Genomic DNA, 17,602 nt, shown 5'->3' with positions numbered 1-17,602 from the left:
TTAAAACGAATGCCGGACAGCGTACGGAGTAATAATCCCGCAATTGAGTCCACTTGAGCAGCGTATTCATGGACTGTCGTGGTATTGGTATTGTCTTATACATGTTGTGACGCATGAAGCTTCACTGTGTCGGTTTTCTTGTCCCTAGGCACCATTCATTCCCCGGTCAGCGGCTCTGTACAACGGACGGGGTCTTTGCCCCTCCAAGATGAAATCGCCTTTATGTGCAGCCCCGTCCCCTCGCCTTGTTCATTGTCAATTCCTCCAACAGCTCTGATACCTCGTTACTTCGGACTTCCCAGCCATTCATTCATTACACTTTTCTAAACACTGCAGGGCCTATCGCCTTGAGCGAATCCAGCCTCTGGAAGAGGTCTATTTCAAAATGCAGAGTGATACACCCGAACGTCGAACAAAGAGATATGATGGACTAGTTTCTAATAAGTTTCTAGCCAAACACTTTTTCAACGACCCAACCCACCTCGTCAGTTCTGCCTTACGCTCGCTGACTCTCACCAATCCGTCGCTCGCTTTCGACGAAGAGAATAAGATTATTTACAGACGCCCAACGGGGGATGCATCCACACAACCTAAAGTCTCAATCATCTCCGGCGGAGGCTCCGGCCACGAGCCCGCTTTTGCCGGGTTTGTTGGCAAAGGCCTCCTGACGGCCTCCGTGGCTGGAACAATATTCGCTTCCCCGTCCGCAGAGCAAGTCAGAAGAGCTGTGATGCAGCGAGTAGAAGTTTCCAAGGGCGTGCTTATTATCATAATGAATTATACGGGTGACGTGCTCAATTTTGGAATGGCGGCGGAAAAGGCAAAGGCAGCTGGGATTAAAACCGAATTCTTTGCCGTTGGAGATGACGTTGGAGTTGGAAGGACGAAGGGAGGGAAGGTAGGGCGAAGAGGCATTGGTGGTGGGATTCTTGTGCTGAAAATAATCGGAGCTTTGGCGGAAGCCGGGTACGTTATGCGCTGGGATATCGCGTGCCAGATGACAGATGTTGCTGACTGCAGATTGTGCCTAGGGCTTCGCTGAGCGAAGTATATGCGACTGCAAAACTGGTTGCAAAGAATGTTGTGAGCTTAGGATCGTCCCTGGAGCATGTGCACGTCCCCGGAAGAGAGACTTCAGACGCTTCAGAGGTGATACCTGAGGGTGAGATTGAAGTGGGGATGGGAATTCATAACGAACCTGGCTCTCATCGAGTCAAAAACACATTGGAGGAGCTGATACAGACCATGCTCAGACAGCTTTTAGATCAGGATGACACGGATCGAGGATTCTTAAAATGGGATTCTCCAGACAAGTTTGTCCTCTTCATCAACAACCTTGGAGGTGTCAGTACCCTGGAGCTGTCTGGAATCACTGCCGAGACGATCCTTCAACTGGAGAGAGACTATCACATTAAGCCAGTCAGAACAATCCAAGGAACGTTTCTGACCAGTTTGAATGGAATGGGTTTCAGCATCTCGTTACTGAGGCTAGTTGACACTAGACTTGGACAGGGAAGATCTCTGCTGGAGCTTTTGGACGCCCCTGCTGAGGCTGTTGGATGGGCTGCTCCCATCCAAACATCGACCTGGGAAAGTCAATCCGATGCTACATTCGAAGGTCGACGAGCGTCGTCCGTTCAAGAAGCCCCTTCCAACCTAAAAGGCAAGTCCGGAACCCATGAGTCCAATCACATCCCAACTAACCAATTAACAGTGAATATCTCCGTTTTCAAGAAGGCTGTGGTATCCGGTCTAAACCGGTTGATCGCCGCAGAAAGCACACTAACTCGCTACGACACCATCGTGGGCGATGGGGACTGTGGTGTCGGCCTAAAACGCGGAGCAGAAGCTATCGTCAGCCTTTTGAACAATCCCTCCGTCCCATTAAACGACGATATTCTCCGTAGCCTAAACAGAATCATCAGCTTAGTCGAAACTACCATGGACGGCACGAGCGGTGCCATCTACGCTATTTTCCTTAACGCCCTCGCGCATGGCCTCCGCGAGCAAGATTCTCCATCTAATTCAATATCGGTCACTGCCAAGGTCTGGTCACGGGCGCTGCAACAATCACTGAAGGCGTTAGCGAAGTATACCCCTGCCCAGCCCGGGGATCGGACACTCATCGACGCACTGGTACCTTTTATTAATAAACTGACTGAATCTGGGGATGTTAAAGCCGCTGCACGTGCGGCGCAGGAGGGTGCCGAGTCCACTAAGAGCATGAAAGCTAGTTTAGGAAGATCAGTGTACATCGGTGGTGAAGATGAGTGGATAGGTAAAATTCCAGACCCTGGGGCATATGGCCTGAGTGAATTCCTGAATGGCTTGGCCGATGGAATTTGAATAACACGGATGGGATATTGGCTAATAATATTGATGGCTCGCGCATATAATTTTCAACTGTTAAGCTAAGTTTAGAACATCAGTTGTATTTTTAGCCAACACAAGAATGCGAGGCTTTGTGAATACCAGACAACACGAATATCGCTCAAACAGGAGCAAAAAGATTTTCCTCGATGAATCGACAAGAGCTCTCATCTCAAAGCGAAATTTCCATTCAAGCATATGATTAGCTAAGATTTCCCCTTCTGTTGGCGGTTGAATGAAACTCGACAGATAGATCGCCCTCGACCTATGTAGTCAAAAAGCATAGAAGCGATCAACAACGCCAGCGACGCCGATGTCTATTATACTTATTCCATCCAGCCCAGGAAGAGAAACGTAGGAAGAGAGGAAGCGAGTCCGAGAAAATTTCACTTCCAAGAGCCGCTCGAAACTTAACATCGTGACGTGTAATGTGGTTTGAAATAATTGGGTGATAGTAGGGAGGCAGACGCATCACTATAGATGACATGGCAAGCGTACGACGAGGTCGGGGGATAAGGGTTTGGGTGGGAAAACGGAGGTTTAGAATTTGTGGTGAGACAAGGGATGACCCCGCTCAGCTGAGAAGGACCAGGATGACGGAATCTCCTCTCAGGAACCTGTAACGAGATTAGTGAGCCCGAAGTCACAGAACAGATGGGATGGGTGCCCTCTTCGCCCTGTTGGATCGAGATGATGTCGGAAAGGGAAATTTGACCATACTCACATCTTGCTAACGAATCTATCCTTGTTCACACCCTTGCCCTTGCCGCCCTTTGGCTTCTCCGTCCACATCTCCTTGACGTTCTCGAGGACCATGTTACAATGGCGGTCAAAAGCCTTTACTCTGGCGAGGAGTTTCCGGTTATTTCGGCAAGAGATGAGGACTTGGGAGTGAGAGCGTGTAGCAGTCTGAAGGATGGAGAGAGGGCCGGTGGTGAGCTCGTGCTCTTCGAGTAGAGAGACTTCGTATTCACTATAGGAGAGATGAGTGAACCGAGTTAGCAGGGGCGAGCCAGAGGACATGAGACGGAATGCTGGGAATGCATGGAAGCATTGGCGTTGCGGGATCGCCGGATCATGGAGTGGATGATGGATCCGAGAGAGACAACGTACGTGAGCTCGCTACGAGGCTTGTTCAATAGATCTCTGTTGGAGGAGGAGTCATGTTAGCTCAGGTAGCTTGAGACTTGGATTGGATTGATCAAGCACAGGCTGCAAGGACGGCCCGACGAGGAGGGGTTCGCATCCGGGTCATCTGACCCAGTAATGCAGACTTACTGTATCTTAACGTCAGACATCTTGCGCGGGTATATAAGGGTCGACGGGGACGCTCGAATGGTTGCGCGGTTTCAACACTCTCATCAAAGCTCGCTGCGGTGCTCGTTTCGCTGAGGAAGACACGCCCAAGGCCCAGTCTACTTTCAGACTAGCGTGCCAAGCTATAAGTGTATCTGGGCTCGGATAATTTGCGGTGCCGGTTCCGAGGTCACGACGCGTGCTGACAGCACTAAACCGAAATTGGAGCTAGATCGTCTTTAGTGTCGAGCTTCAAGGTTTCGCTGCATCGCGTCTCCTCGCGGGTCACTCTACACGCTCGCTCTTTCGTCCCTCACCTCCCAACCTCTCTCACTCTCTTCCAGTTGTCACGGATCCCAGCAGCTGAAAGGTTTGAGAGCCGTACGCCTGTCGATTCCTTTTGTTCTCCTTTTCTTCCTTTTTCTTTCCTTAGTTGGCCCCTTTCCAGCCTTCATCTTCGCGTCACCGCCAATCTTCCTTTCGTCCTCGCCTCACGCACCGAGTTACGACTTAGCATCTACCCTTACGTCTTTCCTTGTTTGCATGGCCGAACTTGAACGAGCAACTTAAGATCAATTTCTTGAGTATTTGACGCTAATTGGGCGACTTCACTCAATTTCTCGTGTACATGGTCGCCTCGGTTATGGAACGCACAAGATTTTAAAGTAGTGAATTACAGGAAGACCGTCCTTTCGTGTATTCTGTGGTGACTCGATACCGGGGTTATCGGTGAGCCTGTGGGCTCTGAGAAATACCTTTTTCAAGCCGCTGGCCTCAGTCTCGCAACGGCTATCATGGAGGACCAAGATGGCATCTCGATTCGTCCAATGAGGCGTGAGTTGGCCATCTCTTCCCATGATCCTGCGTAGATGCTGATCTAATTTCCCCCTTAGTCAAAGTCCTCTACACCTTTGATGACGAAAGCAAAACAAACTGTCTTGCCCGGTGGCCTCACGTGCTTGAGATTCAGACGGCTTTCTTGGACGAAGACATACAAGTTGGCGTGATCGAGCTTAAGACTTGTATCCAGGCCATAGTTTCGGCAAGGTATGACTCATTCACTAGGCTAACATTCAGCATTCATTAACATCGAGGCACCTGGCCTGAAATCTAGCCCAGAATTGGTTGCAAAGCTCGGCCGAGACTACACCGTTTACGCATACGATTATTCCGAGTATGAAACCCCACTGGTGGGACAAGGGATGTTGTCATGGGTCCTAGCTTCGTCTTCTCCGACACCTAATGCACCGGCTCATCAGTCAAGAACCATGGTCACTGGACGCGTGTGCCAAAATGCCGGCCTTTTTGCAAGGGGTGCGCAGGAAACGCTCGAGGTCAAATTGAGATTGGTACCGGTACCGTCGATTTTACAAAGCGAGTACCTCAACAGCATGCAGAAATATAGGGAATTAAGCACCGTAATTCCACAGGACTTCGACGCACAGGCTTGGACCAGCTTTGTTCAATCCAATCCCGGTTTGTTCGCAGGCAGCGATGCAAACCCAGTGGCCGAGCGTGATGCTGTGGATAGGTCAGGGATTGAGAATGTTCATCGAATGTTAAGCGAGGGATCAGGGCCTCGTGATCTTTCCAATCTCAACAACTTCCACGCTGACTCACCAGCCCAATTCACGAATGCTACCCCCAGTCGTACTTCGACTCCAGGAATTGTGAGACCTATGAGCCAGCAGCAAAAGAGAAATGTCGACGAGACATTTAGACCCTCTTCGAGAGGGTCCGTTCAACATCCTAATGCTCCTACCCATCGTCGAGGCTCTATCATGTCAGGATATGGAAGTTCAGATGAGACTGCTGAAGGCCCAGTGCAAAAAAGGGCAAAGCTTATGAGGGCTGATTTAGACAAGACAAATATGAACATCGAACGCCAGCCTGGATCCCTTCGCGTTGCCGCCAGCACGGCCGCTTCTGTCAGAATACATCGCCCGACACCTTTGAATCCCACCATCCAGGCAGCTCAGGCTTCAAACGAAGACCCCGTTCGCCCACCTACACCTGTTCCGTCTGCAGTCAATGCACCAACTCGTCGAATAGGCCGTCCTCCTCAGAGTAACCTTCGACGTCAGTCATCAACTTTCAGTCAGCATTCGCACGGTCCTCCATACATGTCCGAGGAACGGCGTGCCACGGAAATGACATCCGGCTCCCCGCCTGATGAGATGCGTTATGCTATATCCTCCGAGACCCCATTCAATATGCCATCCTCACCACCTGTAATGGATATGACGTGTCCCCAAACCTCTAGTCCAGTTCTTCCACCACTACCAGATCAGGACTCTGGATTCATGAGTGGAAACTTTGAACCCCTCGACGATGAAAACGCAAATAATGAGTACCACAATACCCAACAACAGAATACTTTGACAGATATGGCCAACTCACACACATCTTCGAGACCTGGAGTTCCTTCTGCAAGCGGAAACCCGGCCGCCTGTCACCAGCATAGACAGATTATGAGTGATGGCACGATGTCAGCCAGAAATCCCGCACCAGTTCTTCCGCCTCAGCCAAGAAAAGCGGCTGGTTCTCGGCCTTCGTCTAGAGCAAGCGTCAGAGGTTCGAAACCACTCGCTCCAGCCCCAGCTCCTGTTCGGCAAGCCGATGTAGGCCAGTCCCGGCTACCACTACCTCCTGTTCCCGTTAGTGATCCAGTACAACCACTGCAACACCCAATCAACGCCCAAACGCCGTCTTGTCCCATGAGTGACATGCCGATGGTATCTACTCCTGGATCCACAAACTTTCCAGATGGAAAGATCCGGAGTGGTGCTGGAGCAAGACGTGTGAAGCAAGTTCAAGCTCGTCTAGACCAATGCATCAAGCAGGGCACAGTGCCTCCATATTGCGAAAACTGTGGAGCCATTGAAACCACAACGTGGAGGCGGGCGTGGTCCAAAGTCATTGAAGGAAGTGCGGAAGATGCGAACGCTTGCATTAACGATCCGGGAATGCTATTCTGGGAGGCAGTTGACACTGAAACCGATGGCACTGTTACATCTTATAGGCAATTTAAGAAATCATTGGCGAACGAGGACAGGGACTACATACAACTTCTCCTTTGCAATCGTAAGTGGCTTTTCACACGCGACTCTTGGTACTTTAAACTAACCAAAGACAGCTTGTGGATTATGGCTTCATAAGTTCAAGAACATGCGCCCTGAGAACAAATGGAACAAGCCCCCAGCCAAAGATAAAAGAAAACGCAAGTCTAATAGAAGGCCTCCGGCGGTCCCTGCAGCGTCAACCCGCTCACAGATGAGGCTCCTGGCGGCCAAACGCTCCGGGTCCTCGCCCCCCCCAACGGAAGCTTCGTCTCCTCCAGAAGAAACAACGCCAAAAAACGGGAACAGTGTGGGAAACAATGGTGTTTCCCAGCCGCATTCCAATAATAGAAGAGCAAATAGTGCAGAACCACCAAAATCGACCAATAAAAATGACCGTTGGCAACAAGAAGACGCATTTGAAGCATTAAGAAGAGCAATTCAGTCCAGTCCCGCGAGGAACATGGAGGCACGCAAAATGCCGTTTATGGAGCCCAATCTGACCCCCAATCCTGTTCGAAGAACTTTGTTCCAATCTTCGAAAGAGGACAGTGCTATGAAAACTCTCAGTGAAGCTTTGGTTAACAGTGTCAGACGCAGTCCTCGGTCAACTCCAAAGAATTCGAAACAAGGAACGGGCGCAGAATCTAACAGCAAATCTCCAGGTGACGGTCTTGACCACCTTTTTGAAGGCGGGGAAGATGCATTCCCTGATATTGACCCCCCAAACAGCCCAACTCCAAGGCAAAAGAACCGAACTCCATATACACGAACGGTTAATAAAGAAAATGTCGACGTGCCATCAGAACAGCCAAAAGAGTTTACTTCCTCTGAGAATCAGCAAACCCTTCAGGAGTCGCCAAACGCCGCTAAGGGCCAGAACGGCGATATTGGCACTTTGTCGCTTTGGAATAGCCCAAGTTCAAAAAGTTTTGAAACCATTAACGGCTTGGTTCTGAATATTTTCGAATCAGACGATGAGTCTCTTACGCACACAGATTCCTTTCAGCCTTTCGTACCCCCCAAAGCCCCTGCAAGCGGCGATTGGGTAGATTGGGATCCCGACTGTGTCTCACCTAGAGATTCTCAGGTAGCTGAGGGAGGAGCAAACGAGCAATCCGGCCGCATTCCCGCGGGCCTTAATGACGATAATACTTCCCCATCAATTGTTGATGGTTTTCAAAATAAAGAGGCCCAGGCCCCTAATGATGCTTCCAACATACAAACTGGCGAAGATGCCGAATTTCGATCCCTCCTTCTCGCAACTGCTACTGAATATACTGCTTTCAATGATTCGTCTGCAATTTCGGACACCGATATCTTTGATCCAGCCTTGGTTGATCCACAGTTGCTTAGTGGTATGTGGAGCAAAGATGGCAGCATTGCTGCGTCCCCGTCCGGTGGAAAGAATAGTGGAGTGGATCAATTCGACGCAGAGGTTTTTTCAGCCATTATTCAGGAGGTTACCGGGAAGCCTAGCAGTACCTAAGACAATCGACCAGGTTTAATATAAACTTGGATAACATATGTGGGTGCCAACTTCAACTATTGCATGGAACCCGGATAGCGGAGTTGATTATTTGTTCATATTCATTTTGTTGATTTAACCGGACTCACATTGGTTCGTTTCAGCCCCTTTTCTTTAGGTTTCCTGGTCAGTTTAGCAATCTCCATCTTTGCATGTATCCCTTGTGTTTCCTTGTTTGATCCAACTTTGACTCGTGAAACATGTCCTGTCTATGATAAATGTAGCTATTGTTATGTTAGTGGAGTTGGAAATACTCCCTCTCCATATCTAAATACCGGTGAGGCCTTTGTTGCCATGATCTCACATAACTTTCAACCCAATTGCCAATTCTGAATTTTCGCCTTAGTTTAACATAGTTTTGATTTACTTCATCCTCTTCGCAAAACCAGTTGTGGCTCTTATCCCCTTGAACTGCTGGACCAAGTTGAGCTATGTAAGCTACAGCAGTGAGGGACACCTTTATGCATCGCCACAAAAGATAGGGCTTCTAAGCTGTAGGGATATACGCCATATATCCACTAGATACCAGGGACAGGATGTAGTTATAGGCAGCACACAAAAATTTATATCTGCTCTTGTAATGGTTGTTGCAGAGGATTGAGGCGAGTATACATATGAATATATCTATGCCAATTATTTCATTGTAGTTTACTGAACATGGTCAATATTTACCATACTCGAGCTATGCTTTTACAGAAATGTTGATCATAGAATCATGATCGCGTACGCCAATAACGCCGTGTCGTAAGGTAGGTGATCAGGTATATCGCAACAGGATGAACAATGTTCTGACTCGGATCCCGCGGCTCAACCTAACCAGGCACATTTCACAGGACATAGCCGGTCCCTGAAAGCAAAAGGGAAGCCCATAGATCCCGTTCGAGCCAGGGAAACCCCTGCGAAGACCGGGAACGTGTTGATTCCGATACCTTTTCATTCATTATTCACGAATTCGGAGTATAGAAAATATTCTTAAATCGATGTGTCATCTCGACAACACGCTCGTATATTTTATAATCTTCCACAAGAAGAAAAGAGTCAGTGAAATTATCTCCTATAGGAGCGGGAAAAAGGGAAACGACTGTCGACAGGGCGCCCTACCAAAATCATTCGGTTCCCCGCAATCCGCTGCACCCAAGACGCGTATAGCGGTTTCCTGATCATTCCTCACACGTTAGCGTTCTATCTTCAATCGCACTGACCTTCATCATTAAGCCCCGAGGCTGAATAAGTCCACATAAACTTACCCCTTCATGCTCTACCACCTTCCCCACAACATCAACCATCCTTCCAATCTGTAGGTGCGAATCCCGATTTAGCAGCAGAGTAACCTGTCCATGATCTGGGCACGATAGCGTTGCGGTCTCGCCGTGCAATTTGGCGACGCTTCCAAAAATGCGAACGGGATTAGGAGTGCGGTTTGTCGCGGAGGGCAGAAAGGCATGGAGATGTTCGGGGAGGATCCGTGGGGTTGTGAGAGCCATGGTGGACATACAGGAGCGTGAGGTGGAAAGGATTATTGGAGAGTATCCAGATTGATTGTTGTCAACAATTGGCGTTATGCGCAGGTCCAGAGGCTCAGATTTAGAGCAAATACAAGTTAATTGATGTTTGATTCTCCGCCGGTAAGACGCGTTGATCGGGTGAGTCAGCAAGATCTGATAAGATTCCCAAGATAAGATAACTAACAAGCGGCTGGACAGGGGAACCTGACCAATAGCTCGACATACTGATTCGGATTCACTGCACAGACCAATCTAGAAGAGGCACACGAAGTACTTTGCGAAAGAAATCAAAGGAGCAAGGAAGAATAGACACTACAATTTATGTGCTAATCAAGAGCTATATATGCATTCCAGTGTACGGGGTAAGGCATAGTTACACACATTTCATGGGATTACTTTGGCGATTCTCATACGTTCTAGTGCAGTAAACCAAGAAACCTTCGGGTCTTCCTCCTCACTAAATCCAGTAGACTTGAGCTTTTGGAGACTGAGTGGTGCATCAGCATTGAGCTTGGTCAAGGCCCAATTTTTGTCCGAGGGGTCCATTGTCGGTGAAATAACCGTCCAGCCTTTCAACCCGTATTCCTCTGCCATCCTATTCCACTCACTTTTGTGGGCTTCCACATATTCTTGGGGCCCCATGCTCTCCGTCCTATCCTTCCATTTGTCTAGCTGAGGTGTGCCAACAAGCCCAAACCAGGAGCATATGGCGGGCCATTTTATGTCCCAGCTCCATGGTGTCTCAGACGACGCAAGATTAAAACCCTGGCCTTTAATAGCTGGATCAGGCAGTAGGGATAGGTGGATAGCCGCCTTTGCAATCATATCTGCCCCACTATCGTTGCTGAGAGCCTTCCAAACTCCGAAACTTCCCGGAAAGGGGCACTCGGCTTCCCTGCCGTTGATGTACACATACAGCGAGAGGTAAGCCGCAACTGGATAAACAGCGTTATACACGTTGAGTCGGGGAACGAAACCTATCAAGACGGTCGTGTGGCATTAGACGTTCCGTCCTAAAAATGAGAAACTCGTGCATCTATGCACACAAACCAATTATGTCGCCCGGCCTTCCCTCGCACCATTTCCAGGCTTTGTCGGCAGAAAACTCTTCCATGAAGCGGCTGAGTCGGGAAAACGCAAACACGTCGCCAAATGGTGGCGGAAACTGCGGAAGAGATTCTGAAAGTGGCAAAGGATGTTTAAAATCCACTGGAAACACAACCCATATATAAAAGTGCCATATTGAAGGTAAATAAACTCAAGGCTTGGAGCCAAACTGTCGAGAATAGTAACGGTCTTGCGCAGCGCATTCAAGCTAATTGCATGTGGATCCTTGTCGTTGGGGTTAGGAGGAGGATCATGGACTGTTGAAGACTTCACAGTTAGAAATATATTCTTCCATATTCATCTGCCAGAATATTGGTTGCTCTCGTTTCCTTCCCAGCGGCATAACAAAGCTAAGCTAGTAATAGATGCCAAAATAAAGCGATCCCTCGCTGCCTCAAGGTTCAGATTAGGATCATCCATGCAAATACCTAGATAGTAGACCTGTGTCACCGTATTAACATCGGGAATTTTCTCTTTGAACTTCCTCTTTAACACTTCCTCTGGGTCATTATGGACATCAAACTCAGAGACAAGTCTCAGCCTTTCATCCTTGGGCCAATGCAAACATTCCTCTTCGCTCATAGGCTTTCTTGAGAGGGCCGTGATCTGGCTCCAAACTCCTGGTCGGGGATAATTACGCAGGAGTTGATTGGTGAGAGCCCAGCCAGAGATACCCGATGCACCAAGGACAAGGGCATGACGAGTCATTCTTAATTCTTCAGAGCTTCAGTCTCAAAAGATAGCTTGCACAAATGAGTCTCTGGGGACCGAGGTCAGTTAGTCAAAGAAGCCCATTTCGGATCCCTAGGCGTAAATATGATGAGAGGTTCCACCTGTATGACGTCACGTGTTTTCGAGAATGCCTCGTCTCGTGGCACACGCGTCTCGTATCCTTCAACAGCAGCGCGGCGATTGAATGGCAATGTAGGTGGAACTGGCATGCATATGCGGCGTACTTCATACGGAGAACTCTGTATTTGTCATCGAATCGCAATCATCACAGGCCAACGAAGTTCTCGCCCGGTTTCTATTTACAAAATTGGAAGCACGGAAGAACTCCTTGGCACGACCTGGAATGATTCGGAGCCCTCGCAGCAAAACCTAATAAAATTTGAATGTGCAGTTTTAGCACATGAAATTATGTAGTTTTTATCAGGCTGTACCGCTTGTTCACGAACAATATGGAAAGCCGAAGAGGTATTCAAGCTGAGAAGCTAATAGAAGCAGACCCTAAGGTTTCGTTATCTCGTATGTGTTGTACATGCAGAAGGAAGACACCCACTAATAACTCGCAGATTATAAACAGGGAAGGGAGAACGATGATCGCCGGGCCAACTCCACAACAAACAGAGGCATGTTTAAGTAGAAATATGACAGCGCAGGGGAGGCAAAAAAAAAAAAAAAAAGGATAGCTAACAAGGTACGTGATGGCAATATGAAAATGACCCAGCTTTTGTTAAGCGAAACCTGTCTGGATATCATGGAAGTGTACAGAGCAGAGTTGCTTGGACCGGCCAAGCAACGAGTCCAAGCTTCTGTACAAGATATGTGGGGGTATTGGGAGAAAATATTTTCTTTTGATTTGAAAGAAAAAAGAAAGTTTTCAGTTCCCGCGGACCTCCTGGTACTTATGATTCCATTGTGATCGAAGAGCCATGTTACTGGTTTGTTCTGTGGCGAACTTGCTGCTTTCCATATTGAATTCTTTGCGGCCTGCTCTGCGTTGCTTGACACAGCAGAATGCAATAACAGCTGCGAAAATGGCGACCACAATACCGGCAGCGGTAAAGATACCGCCTTTTGCGCCTGCGGAAAGGTCATTCCATTTCTCCGACAGCGATTTCGGTGGTGGCTTGGACGCCTCCTCTGCAACCTTCGAAACTCCCCTAAAACAAGTCAGTAATGTTGACTATGTCAGAGCAATGCAAAAGGGTCAGAATCGTACTCAATAACCTTGATGCTCTTCCAGTCACCCGAGCGATCCCCATAGACGTATTCTTTTCCCTTGTGGAAGTCCTCAACTTTCAGTTGCTTAACTATCATTGTGTACGGGCCATTGCTGTAATCCACTTCACCGCCGGCCCACTCAATGGTACCCTTACGATTGCCCGGATCTCCGGCAGGCCAAATCCCCAGACGCACCGTGGCTGGTGTTTGAGGGTAAAACTTGCCGCCTTCGGCCTCTTCATATTTGAGGGTACGGACCAGCTGCTGATCAACCCACCATTCCAGCTTCTCAGCAGTCCAATGAACGGTATAATTGTGGATTGAATGCATCGGGTCATTGACTTCATGCTTCTTTCCGCGGTCGAAGCTAGTATCATTTCCCTTGCCGAAGTAATTTGTCTGGACATGACCCTGTTCAGAGCCGACCCATTCCCAGTCTATTTCATCCAGGTCTTCGGACTGCAGAACGACACTGCTAACGATTCCTTGACCAGTTGCCGCTTTCATATGCACTTCTAGTCTTCCAAAGAAAATGTAGAAGTTTGATTGAATAGTGGGCGACTGAAGCCTTTCTCTAATGGTGAATTCACCTCCTTTCTCTCCATTGATAACTTTTCCCGAGGTGGTATTCCAGACAGCAGCATTGAGAAGCCCGGTAAAGTTATATGTGTAATCCATGCCTAGTGCTGGGTTTGGCTTGCAATCGTCTCGCTTCAAAGGATTGCAGTCGGTCCATGTCTGCGCTATCGCTGGTGATATCAACCCGGCAATCAGGGCGAGGAGCCAGATAATCGACAGTCGCCCAGAGGCTGCCATTGCTGTAATGTATACTGACTCTAGATATGTTTTGTATAACTGCTGGTCTTGACGTGTTAAGGGAGTGTCGTGGTGATGTTTCGATGTCAGAGAGTGGCACGCGGAAACATGAACGGAATTGCAGCGAGCGGCTTAGTCAAAAGGAGTGACGGACGGGGTTGTGTTGGGTCGGAAGGAACGACAGAGACATAAATGCCCCGCCAGGGGGAAGGAAGAAGGTCCAGGGAAGGAAAGAATGGCTCTGCTGATATATATTATTTAGGGAGCGTGCGAAGCTTTGGGAAAGGAAGGAATGACTTGAAACTGAAAAGAAGGGAAAGGAGAGGGTCCTGGAAAGCAGCAGCGAGGGAGAGAGCAATATTATCCTGTCCAAATGAGAAGGAGCCACAGGGATCGACTATTGCCGATCGTTTCTCTCTTTGGTTTAGTGAAAACAACTTAAAGTTGAGTTTCTAGTCTATATCGGGAATGGCGCCGGCGAAGTGCCCTAGGTCTGCTCAACTGAGCTTGGCATGGCAGTCTGCTGGAGCGCAGTGACCAGAGCCCCTTGCGCCACGTTCATACCCGACAGCACAGACATTGGTCTAGACAGCATGTACAAGCTGGATGAGGTCATGATACCTATGAAAGGTGGCCTCGAGAGAACACAAAGGACAGAACGTGGAAATGTCATTTGGCTTTTTGACTCCTTAATCTTGCGGGAAATGCAGGGTTGAACGGAAAACTCTGAAACCGGGCGACCATTGTTCGGAGATAAGAGCCCCCATTGGCTAGATCACATGATTCAAAGATCGATCCATCTGTGGATTTCTTGGGGCGGGCGATCTTCATCGGCACCGGAATAACACCCATCCGAAGCAGTCGGGCAAAATGAGCAAACATCATCCAAGTTCAACACAACCGCCCCGTCGAGCTGATGGTAGCCATTCGCACAGAAAGCCGTCGGCCTCCTTCTTTAGGTCATGTTTCAAATTTAGTGAAAACATTTCGTCACTATGCCTCCTCCCACCTTCACATCCTCCAATCGTCGTATGACGGCAAACCCGCTTAAACCCGTAAAAAGATATCGACCCGGAAAGCCCATAGTCGAAGAAAGAGAGTCATCAGAGGAAGAGGAAGAGGAGGAAGAGGGGATTGATGTTGAAGAGCAGCAGAAGGAGCAAGAGCGCATAAGGCAGCAGCAGGCTAAGAAACCGCCGCCGCCGCCGAAAGCTTCGTCTTTCCCGGCAAGAGATACGAAGCAGATAACAAGTGGTGTGAAAGAGGTGACGTTACAAGAAGATGAGGACGAAGAAGGGTTTGTGACCGAGGAAGAAGTTGAAGCAGCGCCTCTCAGACCCACAACGGTTACCAACCATGAGCAAGCACCTCCGGCTGTCAGCGAAAGTGAAGAGAGCTCGGAAGATGAAGAGTCGGAAGATGAAGAATCAAGTTCTGAAGATGAGGGTCCAAAGCGACTGCTTCTAAGACCAACGTTCATCAAGAAGAATCAACGTAAAGAATCGTCTACCCCTGGTCCGGCCCTTGCCGCAACATCGGCCGCAGAGGAAGACGAAGTCGCGATTCGCAAGGAAAAGGCAGAGCTGCTGATCCGCGATCAAATAGAAAAGGAGGCGGCCTCCCGAGCGGCGCAGAAAAAGTCATGGGATGATGATGACGAAACCGGAGCAGGTATAGATGAAGATAATATTGATGACACTGATGGTCTTGATCCTGCGGCCGAGTTAGCAGCGTGGAAATTACGCGAACTTAAACGAGTTAAACGCGAACGTGAAGAAATCGAGCTCGCCGAAAAGGAGCGTGAAGAAATCGAACGCCGCCGAAATCTCACTGCTGAAGAGCGAGAGCGAGAAGACCGTGAATTCCTTGCCAAACAAAAAGACGAACGGGAAGCGGGTAGAGGCAAAGCGGGCTTCATGCAAAAATACTTCCACAAGGGCGCTTTCTTCCAGCCCGATTCTGAAAAACATGGTTTGACGCAACGAGATTTGATGGGCAGCCGATATGTTGATGAAGTTCGTAATCGTGAAGCGTTACCACAGTACCTCCAGGTTCGAGATATGACGCGGATCGGAAGAAAAGGAAGATCAAAATACAAAGACTTAAGGACTGAAGATACCGGCCGCTGGGGCGTGGATGCATATTACCGCTCTTCCGGTCCGGCAAACAGTGCCTCCCGATTTGGAATCACCGATGAGCGATACTTACCTGACTATGACAAGTCCTCCGGCCCCACAGGTGCAAATGCCAGCTCTGTAAGAGAAAGGCCAAGACGGCGAAGCCAAAGTCGATCTCCTCATAGGAGGAGATATAGATCCAGATCCCGGTCGTTATCGAGAACTCGTAGACGACGACGTTCTCCTTCGCTCTCGAGATCTCGGTCCCCTCCTAGAAGAGATCGGGACAGGGACTATGATCGGAATAGGAGAAAACGGAGCCCGTCGCCCTATGCAGATCGTGAAAAGAGGCGGCGGGTTGATATTGCGGCGTAAGATGCATTTTGATTTTTTCAAAAGGCTCATTCATATATGACATGTACCCATGGTTGCATTGCAAGGCGTTTCAGGATGGAGCTCAAGTTCTCAAAACATGAGGCAAATTGGTAGATGTATGTCAGCATATCTCTTTTCCGAACTGAACGGGTAATACACCTGCTCAGAGGTATAAATATCTATGACGTTGATTATGTGGAAGTTCCTGAAGAATGTCCACTAGATCTGATGGTGTCTCTTATCCACTTCCTCCATTACCTGACGAAAGCCCAACAAAACGCCACATATGCCCTTTATGAGATCCTGAAGCGAACTCCTTCCCAGCTCCGCACATTATATCTAGGGCCCTCTGGGAAACAATAAACAGCATTCAGCCCGTTTCTAAAATCTTGAACCATACCTACTTCACTCCCGCCCTCTCCAACATTTTCTCCCTCTCCATCACGCTCTCCCCGAACTTCACCAAAAAAACTGTTCTGCTGGGCCACATCTCATTCCCCTGGTTATGCGCCGTAACCTTGGCCTCAAATCCACACCCATCGCACACTCCTTCTATAATTCCCGCTACAAACGCGGCACAATTCAACAGGCCCATTTCTCGCGGAACAGAGATATACATATTTGTCAACGGATCATTATCAGTAATCATATATTCGTTGGGTGTATCGGGAGAGACGGAATGTTCAAGGGCATCCGCGGGACGGGAGAAAAGAAGGCGCCAGAGGGGACCGTGGATGAGTTGTAGAAGAGATATTATGCGCAGGGGTCGGATTGACTGGGTGGAAGAGCTGCTGGAGGACGAGGTTGTGAGGGTGCGGTATAGTAGGAGATCAAGCAGTCGAAGGCCGAGAGGATAACCTTGTTCGTTGAGACTAGATAGATACGATTTCAATTAGCAAACAGTGGGTTCAAAGCCGCTTCTATCTATGATTCCGGATCGTATATGAAGAATAATGAAAGAGACTGCCGCGTCGATGGCACACTTTCATTCCCCACTCTCCCCCAGCTCATGAATTGGAAGTAGAAAATTCAGGAAGCCATACAGTCTCTCCAAATCCTGGACACCTGTCACTCGTCTCTGCGCGTATGTAACCATCTCCGCGAACAAGTACGCAAAGCTTGCTCTGCTCGATTCCGCATTGCGACTGCGATTCAGATTCCGATCGTATATCGTCTTGCGATTGGATGGGACCCGTAATCCCGTCGATCTTTCTAGTGGAGGTTGGGATATTGATTGTGATTGTTGATGCTGGTGCTTTTCTTCTCTGGTCTGGTTCATGATTGCGCTGGTAGATGCAGCGTGCATGTGTGCGGGCGGATGCCTTGCTGGTGCGTTCATTGTTGAAGAGGACATGGGCCAAAGCCTCCCGGGGGAATATTATAAGGTAAAAGTATACTCCGTGTGGGAGCCGTCTGGCAGGAATTGGAGGTTATGTGTATTAAGATGATGTACGAAGTACTTGTGAATGAAGCTATGAGGTT

At 48.8% G+C, this 17,602-nt stretch overlaps 8 protein-coding genes across 8 annotated transcripts; 3 read left to right on the top strand and 5 right to left on the bottom strand.

Annotated features, from left to right (window-relative positions):
• Positions 1–37: 37 nt before the first annotated feature.
• CIMG_09296 (dihydroxyacetone kinase) lies at positions 38–2,346 on the top strand (the record flags this gene model as incomplete). Its single annotated transcript, XM_001239674.2, has 4 exons — positions 38–392; positions 453–966; positions 1,032–1,663; positions 1,715–2,346. Exons 1-4 carry the CDS (start codon positions 386–388, stop codon positions 2,344–2,346), a joined length of 1,785 nt encoding a protein of 594 aa, XP_001239675.2. The 5' UTR covers positions 38–385.
• On the bottom strand, positions 1,764–3,737 carry CIMG_09295 (small nuclear ribonucleoprotein Sm D2). Its single transcript, XM_001239673.2, has 7 exons — positions 3,649–3,737; positions 3,484–3,516; positions 3,095–3,343; positions 2,473–2,987; positions 2,293–2,411; positions 2,141–2,230; positions 1,764–2,061 (listed from the first exon to the last, which is right to left on the bottom strand). The coding sequence occupies exons 1-4, from the start codon at positions 3,666–3,668 to the stop codon at positions 2,945–2,947; spliced, it is 345 nt and encodes a 114-aa protein (XP_001239674.1). The 5' UTR covers positions 3,669–3,737; the 3' UTR covers positions 1,764–2,061; positions 2,141–2,230; positions 2,293–2,411; positions 2,473–2,944.
• Positions 3,738–3,991: 254 nt separating this feature from the next.
• CIMG_09294 (GATA transcription factor) lies at positions 3,992–8,561 on the top strand. The gene is made up of 4 exons (XM_001239672.2): positions 3,992–4,500; positions 4,560–4,713; positions 4,781–6,750; positions 6,803–8,561. The coding sequence occupies exons 1-4, from the start codon at positions 4,461–4,463 to the stop codon at positions 8,212–8,214; spliced, it is 3,576 nt and encodes a 1,191-aa protein (XP_001239673.1). The 5' UTR covers positions 3,992–4,460; the 3' UTR covers positions 8,215–8,561.
• A 311-nt stretch (positions 8,562–8,872) lies between these two features.
• On the bottom strand, positions 8,873–9,942 carry CIMG_09293 (ssDNA binding protein Ssb3). The gene is made up of 3 exons (XM_001239671.2): positions 9,501–9,942; positions 9,355–9,409; positions 8,873–9,271 (listed from the first exon to the last, which is right to left on the bottom strand). Exons 1-3 carry the CDS (start codon positions 9,735–9,737, stop codon positions 9,198–9,200), a joined length of 366 nt encoding a protein of 121 aa, XP_001239672.1. The 5' UTR covers positions 9,738–9,942; the 3' UTR covers positions 8,873–9,197.
• Positions 9,943–10,142: 200 nt separating this feature from the next.
• On the bottom strand, positions 10,143–11,573 carry CIMG_09292 (uncharacterized protein; the record flags this gene model as incomplete). Its single annotated transcript, XM_001239670.2, has 4 exons — positions 10,143–10,735; positions 10,809–10,967; positions 11,036–11,122; positions 11,294–11,573. The coding sequence occupies 4 exons, from the start codon at positions 11,571–11,573 to the stop codon at positions 10,143–10,145; spliced, it is 1,119 nt and encodes a 372-aa protein (XP_001239671.2).
• A 443-nt stretch (positions 11,574–12,016) lies between these two features.
• CIMG_09291 (cell wall glucanase) lies at positions 12,017–13,934 on the bottom strand. Its single transcript, XM_001239669.2, has 2 exons — positions 12,811–13,934; positions 12,017–12,751 (listed from the first exon to the last, which is right to left on the bottom strand). The coding sequence occupies exons 1-2, from the start codon at positions 13,626–13,628 to the stop codon at positions 12,469–12,471; spliced, it is 1,101 nt and encodes a 366-aa protein (XP_001239670.1). The 5' UTR covers positions 13,629–13,934; the 3' UTR covers positions 12,017–12,468.
• A 615-nt stretch (positions 13,935–14,549) lies between these two features.
• Positions 14,550–16,360, top strand: CIMG_09290 (microfibrillar-associated protein MfaP1). Its single transcript, XM_001239668.2, has one exon. It carries the CDS (start codon positions 14,624–14,626, stop codon positions 16,118–16,120), a length of 1,497 nt encoding a protein of 498 aa, XP_001239669.1. The 5' UTR covers positions 14,550–14,623; the 3' UTR covers positions 16,121–16,360.
• On the bottom strand, positions 16,110–17,556 carry CIMG_09289 (trafficking protein particle complex subunit 5). The gene is made up of 2 exons (XM_001239667.2): positions 17,164–17,556; positions 16,110–16,992 (listed from the first exon to the last, which is right to left on the bottom strand). The coding sequence occupies exons 1-2, from the start codon at positions 17,472–17,474 to the stop codon at positions 16,521–16,523; spliced, it is 783 nt and encodes a 260-aa protein (XP_001239668.2). The 5' UTR covers positions 17,475–17,556; the 3' UTR covers positions 16,110–16,520.
• Between the last annotated feature and the right edge of the window lie 46 nt (positions 17,557–17,602).

Source organism: Coccidioides immitis (assembly GCF_000149335.2).
Source record: "Coccidioides immitis RS genomic scaffold supercont3.5, whole genome shotgun sequence".
NCBI classification, from domain to species: domain Eukaryota; kingdom Fungi; phylum Ascomycota; class Eurotiomycetes; order Onygenales; family Onygenaceae; genus Coccidioides; species Coccidioides immitis.
This window is presented reverse-complemented; position numbering and strand designations above follow the sequence as displayed.

Coding starts and splice junctions, on each gene's coding strand:
- CIMG_09295 (XM_001239673.2), bottom strand. CDS start 3,668: ATGTCTGACGTTAAGATACA. Junction 3,344..3,483: donor AAGCCTCGTAGCGAGCTCAC/GTACGTTGTCTC, acceptor TCTCTCCTATAG/TGAATACGAAGTCTCTCTAC. Junction 2,988..3,094: donor GATAGATTCGTTAGCAAGAT/GTGAGTATGGTC, acceptor ATCTCGTTACAG/GTTCCTGAGAGGAGATTCCG.
- CIMG_09294 (XM_001239672.2), top strand. CDS start 4,461: ATGGAGGACCAAGATGGCATCTCGATTCGTCCAATGAGGC. Junction 4,501..4,559: donor CTCGATTCGTCCAATGAGGC/GTGAGTTGGCCA, acceptor TTTCCCCCTTAG/TCAAAGTCCTCTACACCTTT. Junction 4,714..4,780: donor CAGGCCATAGTTTCGGCAAG/GTATGACTCATT, acceptor CCTGAAATCTAG/CCCAGAATTGGTTGCAAAGC.
- CIMG_09293 (XM_001239671.2), bottom strand. CDS start 9,737: ATGGCTCTCACAACCCCACGGATCCTCCCCGAACATCTCCATGCCTTT. Junction 9,410..9,500: donor AGGTGGTAGAGCATGAAGGG/GTAAGTTTATGT, acceptor AGGAATGATCAG/GAAACCGCTATACGCGTCTT. Junction 9,272..9,354: donor CGGGGAACCGAATGATTTTG/GTAGGGCGCCCT, acceptor TTCTTGTGGAAG/ATTATAAAATATACGAGCGT.
- CIMG_09291 (XM_001239669.2), bottom strand. CDS start 13,628: ATGGCAGCCTCTGGGCGACTGTCGATTATCTGGCTCCTCGCCCTGATT. Junction 12,752..12,810: donor AAGAGCATCAAGGTTATTGA/GTACGATTCTGA, acceptor GACTTGTTTTAG/GGGAGTTTCGAAGGTTGCAG.
- CIMG_09290 (XM_001239668.2), top strand. CDS start 14,624: ATGCCTCCTCCCACCTTCACATCCTCCAATCGTCGTATGACGGCAAAC.
- CIMG_09289 (XM_001239667.2), bottom strand. CDS start 17,474: ATGTCCTCTTCAACAATGAACGCACCAGCAAGGCATCCGCCCGCACAC. Junction 16,993..17,163: donor GTCCAGGATTTGGAGAGACT/GTATGGCTTCCT, acceptor GTATCTATCTAG/TCTCAACGAACAAGGTTATC.